General features: G+C 49.6%; 1 protein-coding gene across 5 annotated transcripts in view; it reads left to right on the top strand.

Moving 5' to 3' along the window:
* The window catches only part of LOC102787720 (echinoderm microtubule-associated protein-like 6), a 30,319-nt gene that overhangs the window by 1,860 nt on the left and 16,336 nt on the right, over nucleotides 1–12,123 (top strand). For 3 of the 5 annotated variants that reach the window (XM_087842329.1, XM_087842330.1, XM_087842333.1), the window contains exons 2-22: nucleotides 248–407; nucleotides 815–913; nucleotides 986–1,054; nucleotides 1,598–1,783; nucleotides 1,980–2,115; nucleotides 3,482–3,683; nucleotides 3,757–3,894; nucleotides 4,197–4,453; nucleotides 4,622–4,831; nucleotides 4,984–5,151; nucleotides 7,134–7,240; nucleotides 7,309–7,409; nucleotides 7,495–7,681; nucleotides 7,756–7,861; nucleotides 7,983–8,076; nucleotides 8,166–8,266; nucleotides 9,054–9,256; nucleotides 11,216–11,327; nucleotides 11,403–11,530; nucleotides 11,618–11,978; nucleotides 12,056–12,123. The exon at nucleotides 12,056–12,123 is cut by the window's right edge and continues 64 nt beyond it. In XM_087842329.1, the coding sequence (XP_087698455.1) occupies nucleotides 248–407; nucleotides 815–913; nucleotides 986–1,054; nucleotides 1,598–1,783; nucleotides 1,980–2,115; nucleotides 3,482–3,683; nucleotides 3,757–3,894; nucleotides 4,197–4,453; nucleotides 4,622–4,831; nucleotides 4,984–5,151; nucleotides 7,134–7,240; nucleotides 7,309–7,409; nucleotides 7,495–7,681; nucleotides 7,756–7,861; nucleotides 7,983–8,076; nucleotides 8,166–8,266; nucleotides 9,054–9,256; nucleotides 11,216–11,327; nucleotides 11,403–11,530; nucleotides 11,618–11,978; nucleotides 12,056–12,123 (3,193 nt within the window). The remainder of the gene's footprint in view (nucleotides 1–247; nucleotides 408–814; nucleotides 914–985; nucleotides 1,055–1,597; nucleotides 1,784–1,979; nucleotides 2,116–3,481; nucleotides 3,684–3,756; nucleotides 3,895–4,196; nucleotides 4,454–4,621; nucleotides 4,832–4,983; nucleotides 5,152–7,133; nucleotides 7,241–7,308; nucleotides 7,410–7,494; nucleotides 7,682–7,755; nucleotides 7,862–7,982; nucleotides 8,077–8,165; nucleotides 8,267–9,053; nucleotides 9,257–11,215; nucleotides 11,328–11,402; nucleotides 11,531–11,617; nucleotides 11,979–12,055) is intronic. The other 2 variants (XM_087842331.1, XM_087842332.1) reach the window with 1 other exon arrangement.

Genomic DNA, 12,123 nt, shown 5'->3' on the forward strand with positions numbered 1-12,123 from the left:
CCAGCATTAAGCGCTTACTTCCACCAGCCCTGCGGCGTGTTGGTGAACACACGTGTGCGCTGTTGCGTGTCCGCCCCCCCTCACAGATGGCCGGGTGGCGCTGAACGATTAAAAGCTTCATCAGCAGCTGCGAGGTCAGCCCTAGTGATGAGGTTACAGTGTGGAGACAGGAAGCCGAGCTCAGCCGTCGGTCGCTGTGATGGGCGTCGGTGTCAGAGCTGCTGACTTCTTCTTCTTCCTTTCTCAGTCTGGCCATGCATCCTGATAAGGTCCAGGTGGCGACAGGTCAGGTGGGGAAGGACCCGTACATCTGCATCTGGGACACGTACGCCATGCAGACGGTCTCCATCCTGCGGGACGTGCACACCCACGGAGTGGCCTGTCTCGCCTTCGATGCTGACGGACAGGTAACGACGTCACCGACACGCTAACCGCCCGTCTCAGATTAAAGTTTTAACAATTAAAAAATGAAATCTTTGATTTTGAATTGAAACTTTATCAGCAGCTTTGTATGAGTCACGCCTCAGAATAATCCTTCTGTGTCTGACACCAGCTGCTTTAGCTCCTCCTGCTCTAAGATAACTTTCCTGTCATTGGCTGCACCTCATCAACAGACACAAGCAAGTGGGCGGGGCTTTTGGGGCTCTCTGTGACATCATACTGACCTAGTGTTCAGAGATTACTGCAAACACTGAGCTCGTTAGTCGGAGCAGGAGATGTGACAGGAAGTGAGGCGAAGGCGAGTGGGTCACCTTTACGTTTCATCTTAAAGGTATCATCCAATCACGTTCCCTCCTTGTTTCTGTTGCCATAGCGACTGGCCTCGGTCGGCCTGGATGCCAAGAACACGGTGTGCGTCTGGGACTGGAGAAGAGGGCGCGTCCTCGCCACGGCCACCGGACACTCGGACAGAGTACGTGCCGCCGCACACGCGTTTACCTGCAGGCGTACCTGAGGAGTAACGCTGCTCTCGCTCTTCCCGCAGATCTTCGACGTGTGCTGGGATCCGTTCCAGGCCGGCCGGCTGGTCAGCTGCGGAGTCAAGCACATCAAGGTAGCACCTGGGTGGTCACGTGACGCAGCTGTGGGTGCCGCGATCAGCCGCACATCGTCCCGCCTGCAGTGGACGATGTGCGGCTGAGAGTACAGGAGACGTTTAAACCATGATTCTGACCTCTGTCACGTACAGAGCTGTGCAAAAGTCTTGAGCTGCTCCTCACTCTGACTTTGCTTCAGCAGCATCAGGTTCAGGTGTTGACAGGATAAAGACATGCTGTGGAAGAGAGACAGAGGTTAATAACAGATATGATTCAATGCAGAGAGGTCTGTTAACACATAGTGAGTGAAGAAGAAACACCAGTGCATCATGGGAATCCCCGGCAGCCTGTTGCAGCATCACTACGGGAGGATTCAGGGTCTCAGCTTGTAAAAACTGATTCTTATTTTCCTGCGACATATAAAGAAGTGGGGGGGGGCTCAAGACTTTTGCACAGTCCTGTGTGGGGTTGAAATGGTCCTGCTACTGCTCGCCATCGATAACCTACTCAGCACCACTTCCTGTGCTAATCTGCGCCCTCTCTGTGTCCTGTGTGCGTAGTTTTGGACTCTGTGTGGGAACGCTCTGACTCCGAAGCGAGGGATCTTTGGGAAGACGGGCGACCTGCAGACCATCCTGTGCGTCTCTGCGGCCAAAGACGAGCTCACGTACTCCGGCGCTCTGAACGGGGACGTTTACGTGTGGCGAGGAATCACGCTGATGAGGACCGTACAGGCTGCACACGGGGTACACACACACACACACACACACACAGGTGGAGCTCGAGAGCATCCACCCTGATGGAAAAGCTTCAGCAGGAAACATGATTTCTCCTCCAGGTAACGTGAGGATAAAACATGGCCGACCTAACCCCAGCAGGTGATTAACCCACAGCTGCACCTGCTGGGAAGGGGCTGATGGGAAATGTGCTGTTCTTCTGCAGGCGGGGATCTTCAGCATGCACGCCTGTGAGGAAGGCTTCGCCACCGGAGGGCGAGACGGCTGCATCAGACTGTGGGACGTGGACTTCAAACCCATCACGAAGATCGACCTGAGGGAGGCGGAGCAGGGCTACAAAGGTCTGATCTGGTCCCCTCTGTCACTCAGGGGTCACACTGGGGTCACTCAGGGGTCACACCGGGGTCACTCAGGGGTCACACCGGGGTCACTCAGGGTCACCTCTGCTTTGGTTTTGTATTTGATCAACCACAGCGGCAAAAAAGCCGTCAGTGCTTCACAGGAAGTGAATCTATCTGAGTCTGACCTGCTGCTCACCTGGCTCTGGCAGAGACGCCGGATTCCCAAATCACACACGTGATCACAGTTATTATTAATAATAATAGTGAATGTTATTTAGAAGCGCCTTTGAAAACAGCCAAGGACACGGGTTCAGCAAATAAACAGGCATAAAAACGTGAAATATACACAATAATAAGCAGATAAAACTTTAAGATCATGATTTATATGGAGTTTTACATGGGTGGGTTTAGAGGTTGGACTTGAACAAAGGGAGTGAAGTGAGGTCGGGGGGGGGAACAAGACGAGAGGAAGGAAAGGAAAGAGATGCATGGTGGAGTATTTTAACATGAACGGGAGATTTGACCGGGAGCCAGTAGGGGTGGGGGAAAAATGGATACTGTGTAGCATGGTGATATTGTGTTTGCTAATAATGTATGGATACAGGGACAGCAGAAATCGATACTTTGTTACAAAAAGGTTTTTGTGCTCTGACTTCAGAGCATGTTGATCCTTTTTCTGAGCAAGAATCCTGACATTCCTTCACTGTCCAAATGTGTTTCACTTTGGCAGCAATAAACATGACAGTTTACTTATTTTAATTTAAGACATGTTTTATTTTAATTAAGTTTAAAACTTTTTTATTTAATGTAAAATTATATTTTGTTTTAATTTACTTTCAAATTCTTCAGTTGCTGAAGGGGCTGCATAGTTTTCATAAACTGCATAGTTCAGAATAGCTATGATTGTACCAGATGGTTGATTCAGTTAAGTTGGACTAGACTGTAATACAAACCGTTCAGTTTGTCAACAATCAAACTGAAATGAGAGAAAGACTGAGTGTGAGACTTTGATATTAGAGAAAATGAATATTGATAAAGTTTACCTTTATGTACAGAATCTGAATATCGCAAAATATTTTTAAAAATTGCAATAATATCGTATCGTGCGTTAAGTATTGTGATAATATCGTATCGTGGGATGTATGGGGATTCCCTCCTCTAGGAGCAGTGAAGCTGCTGCAGGAGGCGTGCTGTGGTAGAGTCTCGTGATAACACGGCAGCAGAGCTCTCGACACGTTGAAGCTCACTCATGGATCTTTGTGTCACAGTATCGATCTGAGACGTAGCAACGTGTCCAGCTTCTGTTTCTGTTAAATCTTCTGTGATCGGTGGCGCCCGTCCCAGAGTTTCCTGTTTCCTGTCTCAGGTCTGTCGATCCGCAGCGTGTGCTGGAAGGCCGACCGGATCCTGGCCGGGACGCAGGACAGTGAAATCTTTGAGGTGATGGTCCGAGACCGGGACAAACCGGTTCTACTGATGCAGGGTCACAGCGAGGGCGAGCTGTGGGCGCTGGACGTGCACCCCAAACAGCCCGTCGCCGTCACCGGGAGCGACGACCGCTCCGTGAGGTCGGTCCGACTGCACCACAGGCTGCTCACGCTCACCTGGTGTTCTCCTAACCTGTGCTCACCTGTGTCTCAGGCTCTGGAGCCTTCCTGACCACACGCTGCTGGCTCGCTGCAACATGGAGGAGTCGGTTCGAAGCGTTTCCCTCAACAACGACGGTTCTCAGCTCGCTCTGGGCATGAAGGATGGCTCGTTCACGGTGCTGCGTGTCAGGTGACCTCTCTTACCTGTCGATAAGATTGTGTACAGGTGTGTCTCAAATTAAACTGTTGGCGGCTTCGCGCTTCCTGAATCTCTATGGTAACGGTCACAGGTGATGGACCCGCTGATCACAGTCGGGTCCTCTTTGTGATGACGACCACCTCCTGCTATGTGACAGCGGCCTTTAAGCAGGTTAAACGTAATTGGCGTGTGCTGCTGCGGTTCTTAGAAATGGGCGGGGTCAAAAGGCTAAGATGGTGGTTTACCACCCGTGCTCGGGGTAGTGAGGCGTGCTGATGCGTGTGTTTGTGCAGGGACATGACAGAGGTGGTGCACATCAAGGACAGGAAGGAAGTGATCCATGAGCTGAAGTTTTCTCCGGATGGTTCTTTCCTGGCGGTCGGGTCCAATGACGGGATGGTGGACGTGTACGCCGTCGCACAGCGGTACAAGAAGGTGGGCGAGTGCAGCCGCTCCGCCTCCTTCATCACCCACCTGGACTGGTCGGTCGACAGCCGCTTCCTGCAGACCAATGACGGCGCCGGGGAGCGGCTCTTCTACAGGATGCCAGGTACACAGAACACCTGAGACTCATGTCCTCGCGGTTTCCACAGCTGTGGTCCTCGGGACAAACGTCCCAACGACAACACGAGGTGGAGCTCACCTGTCCTCACCTGGGACCAGTCGTGGGCCTTGATGCTGCAGATTTGTGGGTCTTACCTGCTTCCTTTCCCTGCAGCGGGAAAGCTGGTTCCTAAAGAGGAGGCGAAAGGGATTCACTGGATGACGTGGACCGGAGTCGTTGGGCCGGAGGTCAACGGCATCTGGGTCAAATACTCCAACGCCACCAACGTAAACTCCGTGGACGCCAACTACAGCAGCGCTGTGCTGGTGGCCGGCGATGACCTCGGCCTCGTCAAGCTCTTCAGGTTCCCCTGCCTGAAGAAAGGTGAGTGATGCATGCCGACCCACAGAGTCCGGCTGAGGGGTGGAGCTCTGAGGTCGTCTGAGTCATTGGACGCGGAGTTAGGGCGTGGACAGAATAGGTTTGATGAGGATGTTTCAGTCGTGCGTTCTTATTCTTGTGTTTCCATCACACAGGGGCCAAATTTAAGAAGTACATTGGTCACTCCGCCCATGTGACCAACGTCCGCTGGTCCAGCGATCTGCAGTGGGTCATCAGCACCGGTGGTGCCGACCACGCCGTCTTCCAGTGGAGGTTCCTGCCCGAAGGCGTGATGAACGGTGTTCTGGAGCCCCTCCTACAAGGTGACGCAGAGCTTACTTTAGTCGCAGATGGTGACGGCGCCGACCTCCCAGAAACTTTCAGCAGTTAAACTAAATCAACAAACTGAGCTTGACTCATCCTGAAGTCTTTGCAGGTCGTAACGGTGCGTTCACACCGACAGAAGCGACCAGAGCTGCAGGTTTAAGGTCATGGAGGAGCGCGATGAAGCGCGACTGGGGTTCCCGTGAAACTGCAGAAGCAGATTAGTGTCACGAAAACGCTTTTCTGATGCGCAAACAATTAGTGCGACTGATGCGATGGAAAATACGCTCTGCAGTTTGTGCATTCGCACTTATCGCATCTACCATCTAAAAATCTGAACTCCAATCAGGAGCTTGGTGACGTGATGCTCTGCCCTGGTTCAGAGGGGCAGGTCCAATCAAAGCCCTTCATTCTTCATTCAATATGGAGGAAAGGCTCAACAACGCTGTAGCCAACCGCCCGGAGCTGTACGACACCAGCTGCTCGTTTACAATGAATTAATGTAGGCAGTTAATTTCTGCATGTTTTTGTTAATAAACAGCACACAGTGGTCCCGCTCTTCATCGTCACATCGCGTTTGTACAGCTTTGCATTCTGCAGCCTGATTGACAAACCTCCTCCGTGTCTCCTGCACTTGCCAAGTTGATCACGTTTGGTTTTGATAACCATCGCGTCCAATCACGCCGCTGCTCTGCTCGCCACAGTAAATAGAGAAGGGAGAGACTCTCTTCAAACGCTAGATCGACAGCTGCCATCTTGCAAACGTACCATCTGGCACAACTTCCTCCCACATTTCCGCTTCACTCTTGCATATTTTAAAGCGCGACCAGTTTGCTTTGGACACGCTTCGAGGTGCGAATGTGCACGCGACCAGCCAGGGGCGTCTGCGCTTTTTGGTCGCTTCTATCGCGTTCGGTGTGAACGCACCGTAAGAATCAGGTCTTCAAATCCAGCCTCCTCCTGCAGCTGCAGATTATTCATAATGATCCAAACCACTGTTCTTGTCCTGCCTCGCACCTTCTCCATTTGAAAACTCAAGCTAACTTCAATTCAATTCAACTTTATTTATATAGCGCCAAATCACAACAAAAATCGCCTCAAGGCGCTTCATAGATACAGAGAAAAACCAACAATCATATGACCCCCTATGAGCAGCACTTTGGCGACAGTGGGAAGGAAAAACTCCCTTTTAACAGGAAGAAACCTCCGGCAGAACCAGGCTCAGGGAGGGGCGGGGCCATCTGCTGTGATTGGTTGGGGTGAGAGAAGGAAGACAGGATAAAGACATGCTGTGGAAGAGAGACAGAGGTTAATAACAGATATGATTCAATACAGAGAGGTCTGTTAACACATAGTGAGTGAGAAAGGTGACTGGAAAGGAAAAACTCAGTGCATCATGGGAATCCCCCGGCAGCCTACGTCTATTGCAGCATAACTAAGGGAGGATTCAGGGTCACCTGGTCCAGCCCTAACTATATGCTTTAGCAAAAAGGAAAGTTTGAAGCCTAATCTTAAAAGTAGAGATAGTGTCTGTCTCCTGAATCCAAACTGGAAGCTGGTTCCACAGAAGAGGGGCCTGAAAACTGAAGGCTCTGCCTCCCATTCTACTTTTAAATACTCTAGGAACAACAAGTAGGCCTGCAGAGCGAGAGCGAAGTGCTCTAATAGGGTGATATGGTACTACAAGGTCATTAAGATAAGATGGGGCCTGATTATTTAAGACCTTGTATGTGAGGAGCAGGATTTTGAATTCTGGATTTAACAGGAAGCCAAAACAGGAGAAATCTGCTCTCTCTTTCTAGTCCCTGTCAGGACTCTTGCTGCAGCATTTTGGATTAACTGAAGGCTTTTCAGGGAGTTTTTAGGACTTCCTGATAATAATGAATTACAGTCGTCCAGCCTGGAAGTAATAAATGCATGAACTAGTTTTTCAGCGTCACTCTGCTTATCGCCGACTCATCTTTTTCACCCGTGTCTTCAGAGGGTTACGCCGACTCCAACAGCGGCGAGTCGGACTCAGACGTGTCAGATGTGCCGGAGCTCGACTCGGACATCGAACAGGAAGCTCAGACCAGCTACGAACGTCAGGTGACTGGGAAACAAACGCTCCCACCTGCAGTCAACAAGCCGTCTGACTCACCTGTCTCTGTCTGCAGGTGTATAAGGAGGACCTGCCACAACTCAAGAAGAAGCTGATTGGTTCCCTGAAGCGGCAGAAAGCTCCAGAGGAGGGGCTTCGTCTGCAGTTTGTTCACGGGTAAACGATCCACGTCAGACATGGGTCTGGTCTCGTGAGTAAATGACGTAAATAAACCTCAGTTTGTGCTGCTTCCTGTTTGCAGGTACCGGGGCTTCGACTGCCGTAACAACCTGTTCTACAGTCAGGCGGGAGAGGTGGTGTACCACGTGGCCGCCGTCGCCGTCGTCTACAACCGGCTGCAGCACAGCCAGAGGTTTTACCTCGGGCACGACGACGACATCCTCAGCCTCGCCGTCCACCCGCTCAAAGACTACGTGGCCTCGGCGCAGGTATGCCCGGCCGATCGCAGCGCGTCGCGTTTCCGAGACTGAGACGGTTTCTGATTGGCTGTTCCTGTCTACAGGTGGGCAGAGACCCGGCCATACACGTGTGGGACATCCAGACCCTGAAGTGTCTGTCGCTGCTCAAAGGACACCACAGCAGGGGAGTGTGTGCTCTGGAGTTCACAGGTGAGCCGACTGCTCGCCGTGCAGCCCTCACCTGTATCGTAGCTCAGCGGGTTCGCTCAGGTAGACAACGCTGTTCCTTCCTTCTGTTCTCTGACCTAACTCCTCTCTTGGTGCTTCTCAGCTGACGGGAAGAGTTTGATCTCAGTGGGATTCGATGAATTTCACTCCATCATCATCTGGGACTGGAAGAAAGGAGAGAGACTAGCCAAGGCCAGGTAAACACACCTGGTCAGCTCGTGCTTTTGCCAGTTTCTCGCCGTGGTTCCTGTGCAGAGGGACATGTTTGTGTCTTGTGTGTCTGCAGGGGTCACAAAGACAAGATCTTCGTGGTGAAGAGCAATCCTTTCAGGATGGACAAGCTGGTGACCGTGGGCATGAAACACATCAAGTTCTGGCAACATTCAGGTAGGCGTCGTTTACCTGGAACTCACCTGACACGCATCCACACTTCAGCTCAGCGAGGTAGGAGGGGCCACACGGGGCTGTCCCACACGTGCTGGTTTTATTCACGCTCTGACAAAACGTGAACTTTAAAACTAGGGATGCACCGATACCGATACTGGTATCGGGTATCGGGGCCGATACTGTAAAATGTGTGTGTACTCATACTCGTAAAAGTTAACCGATACCAACTTATTTCATTAATCAGAGGGTGGCTTGTCATTTCTGTTGTAGTTTTTTAGATTGGCCACTAGGGGGACAATTATTATTTTATTTATTATTTATTTTATAATAATTATTTTGTTTGTTTGTTTACAATATGGACACTCTGCAATAATTTAAAAGTTTATTTTATTCCAAACAGAAGTTTATTTATTATTCTGAAAGCTCGAGACAGTGCCAATAGTTCATTTTGTAAAATTACAATGTGGAGACTCTGCAATAATTTAACAGAAGTGCTTATTTTTCACTTGAAATTTTTTTGTGGTCATTTTTATTAAGATTTTATTTTTTATCGGCAGGGAATATAATAAAACCTGTCTTCCAATTCATTGCATTTGTGTGTGTGTGTGTGTGTGTGTGTGTGTGTGTGTGTGTGTGTGGTAGAAGTATCGGTTTTTGTACTCTGTATCGGCAAGTACTCAGATCCAAGTATCGGTATCGTATCGGTTTGAAAAAATTGGTATCGTTGCATCCCTATTTAAAACGTTTTTTAAATGGATGCTCGTAAACATCCGTTCCCGTCCCGCAGGCGGCGGTCTGACCTTCAAACGCGGGATTTTTGGGAACCTGGGGAAACAGGAGACGATGATGTCGGCATGTTACGGTCGATCCGAGGACCTCGTTTTCTCCGGAGCTACGAACGGAGACGTTTACATCTGGAGAGACACGATGCTTATCAAGACCATCAAAGCCCACGACGGCCCCGTGTTCGCCATGTGCTCCCTGGACAAGGTGACGCTTCATGCTTATCTAAAGTGGAGAAGGGTGGAGTCTGTAGCAGGGTGGAGTAACACGAGCAGCACTCATGGAGAAAAACGATCTTTTACATGATTGATTGATGATTGAAGATGATTGACTCAAAACACAGCTTTATGCTGCAGAGATGCAGAAACTAAACACGCAGGAGGAAACTCAGCCGAAGGTGATCTGAGTAACGAGGCAGGGACACGTGACGCAGACAGGAGACTATCAAAGTAAAACAGGAAGCACTCGCACCACATGGCACCGGAGCTGACAGGGGAGAACGCTCAGGGAAACGAGCTAACGAGGGGGGGGCAGTTCAGGGGGTCGAGACACAGAGAGAGAGAGGGGAGACGGGCTGGGGAGGAGAAACGTGAGGAGGAGGGAACAGGAAAGGGGACGAAGACACAGACACACAAACTAATGAAGTAAGTAAGTAAAGTTTATTTATATAGCACTTTTCACAGATAAAAATCACAAAGTGCTTTACAACACAGGAAACGGGAATATAAAAACAATATAACAATAAATAAAACAATGTAAAACAATAAAACTATAAAAACAGCATAAGAAGGAATTAATCAAATGCTTTTCTAAATAAAAATGTCTTCAGCTGTTTCTTAAAAGAATCGATGGAGTCCGTGCAGCGAAGAGACACAACCGCGGTGCCGCCGTCTGAAAGGCCCGATCACCACGAGTTTTAAAACGAGTTTTAAAACGAGTGCGCGGTGCCACCAGCCGTCTCTGATCTAATGACCTTAAAGCCCGAGAAGATGAATGTGGTTTCAGCAGGTCAGATAAATATTGAGGAGCCTGACCACGTAGGGCCCTAAAGGTTAGAACTAACATTTTAAAATGAAACCTAAAATTTACAGGCAACCAGTGAAGGGAGGCTGGAGTGATATGAGATCTTCTCTTGGTGCCTGATAAGAGACGTGCTGCAGCATTCTGCACAGTCTGAAGACGATTTAAGGCTGATTTGTTAAAACAAGTAAAAAGGCCGTTACAGTAGTCTAAACGAGAAGAAATAAAAGCATGAATAATCATCTCAAGTTCAAGCTTTGATACCATTAGTCTGAGTTTAGAGATATTCCGTAAATGATAAAAACAGTTTCGGACCAGCTGCTCGAGCGACATCGAGCTGTCAAATACGACACTGAGGTTTCTAAGGCTTGATTTTACAGAAGGGTCTAAGAAGCTGATATGCTGCCTGATTTCTGGGACCATGTGGTCTGGAGCAAGAATTAGAGTTTGTGTTTTATCAGAGTTTAGTTGGAGAAAATTGTCATTTAACCATTTGTTGATTTCTGTCAGGCAATTACTTAAACTCAGACATTTTGAAGGAACAGTATAGTTGGATGTCATCAGCATAGAGATGATAGGAGATATATTTATAGCGCTTAATAATTTGGCCTAGGGGAAATACATAAAGTAAAAAGAGAATTGGACCCAGGACAGATCCTTGAGGTACCCCACACAGCAAAACTGTTGATTCTGATGTGACATGATTCATGCAAACAGTAAAAGATCTCTCAGACAGATATGATACAAACCATTTTAAAACAACACCAGTAATCCCAAACAAGTTCTCGAGTCTGTTTATCATGATGCTGTGATCTACAGTGTCAAAAGCAGAGCTGAGATCCAACAGGACCAGCACTGTGTGCTCTCCAGAGTCTGCTGCCATCAAGAGATCACTGGATACTCTAAGTAAGGCCGTTTCAGTGGAATGCAATTTACGAAAACCAGACTGGAAAGTGTCCATAACAGCATTTTTATCCAGGAAATAGTTAAGTTGCTCTAGTAGTTAAGTGAACTGAGAACATGGATACAAAGTAACACCAGAACACAAGAACTCAAAAACACTGGTGACCCGGAAGCATGACAACGATCCTTTCAAAATAAAATCATAACCGCAGACTTGTTTGTATTTCTGCTTCCTGTGTCCAGGGTTTTGTGACGGGGGGGAAAGACGGCATCGTGGAGCTTTGGGACGACATGTTTGAGAGATGTTTGAAAACGTACGCCATCAAGCGGGCCGCCCTGTCTCCGTCCTCTAAAGGTAGGGGACGCCAGCATCGGGGTGTTTTTGAGCGGCGAGAGCGCCTGAAGGTGATGGGTCCTGTTTTGTGAGCAGGGCTGCTGCTGGAGGACAACCCGTCCATCAGAGCCATCACGCTGGGCCACGGTCACATCCTGCTGGGCACCAAGAACGGCGAGATCCTGGAGATCGATAAGAGCGGCCCCATGACGCTGCTGGTGCAGGTAACGTTACCGATCCGTCACGGGCTGCTCGAGTCGCTACACTGCACTGACACGGTCACCTGTACACCTCACACCTGTGTGTGCCAGGGTCACATGGAGGGCGAGGTGTGGGGTTTGGCGGCACACCCTCTACTTCCTGTCTGTGCCACCGTCAGTGACGACAAAACTCTGAGGATCTGGGAGCTGTCGGCCAATCACCGCATGGTGGCTGTTCGCAAGCTCAAGAAAGGTGAGACGAGCAAATGTGAAAGCTTGGCGTGCTCTCAAACCTTACCTGTGCTGTGTTTCCTGTCAGGTGGGCGGTGCTGTGCCTTCTCTCCGGACGGGAAAGCGCTGGCGGTCGGCCTAAACGATGGCAGCTTCCTGGTGGTGAACGCTGACACGCTGGAAGACATGGTGACGTTTCACCATCGCAGAGAGCTCATCTCAGACATCCGCTTCTCCCAAGGTACCTGAACTCAGCACGCAGGTGTGGCACAGGACGAAGGTCACTGGTGGGTCGCTGACGAGTCAGGTGTGTTTCAGATGCGGGGAAGTACCTGGCTGTGGCCTCGCACGACTCTTTTGTGGACATCTACAACGTCCTGACCAGC

Source organism: Neolamprologus brichardi, chromosome 6, assembly GCF_056152115.1.
Source record: "Neolamprologus brichardi isolate AB-2024 chromosome 6, ASM5615211v1, whole genome shotgun sequence".
Classification (NCBI taxonomy): domain Eukaryota; kingdom Metazoa; phylum Chordata; class Actinopteri; order Cichliformes; family Cichlidae; genus Neolamprologus; species Neolamprologus brichardi.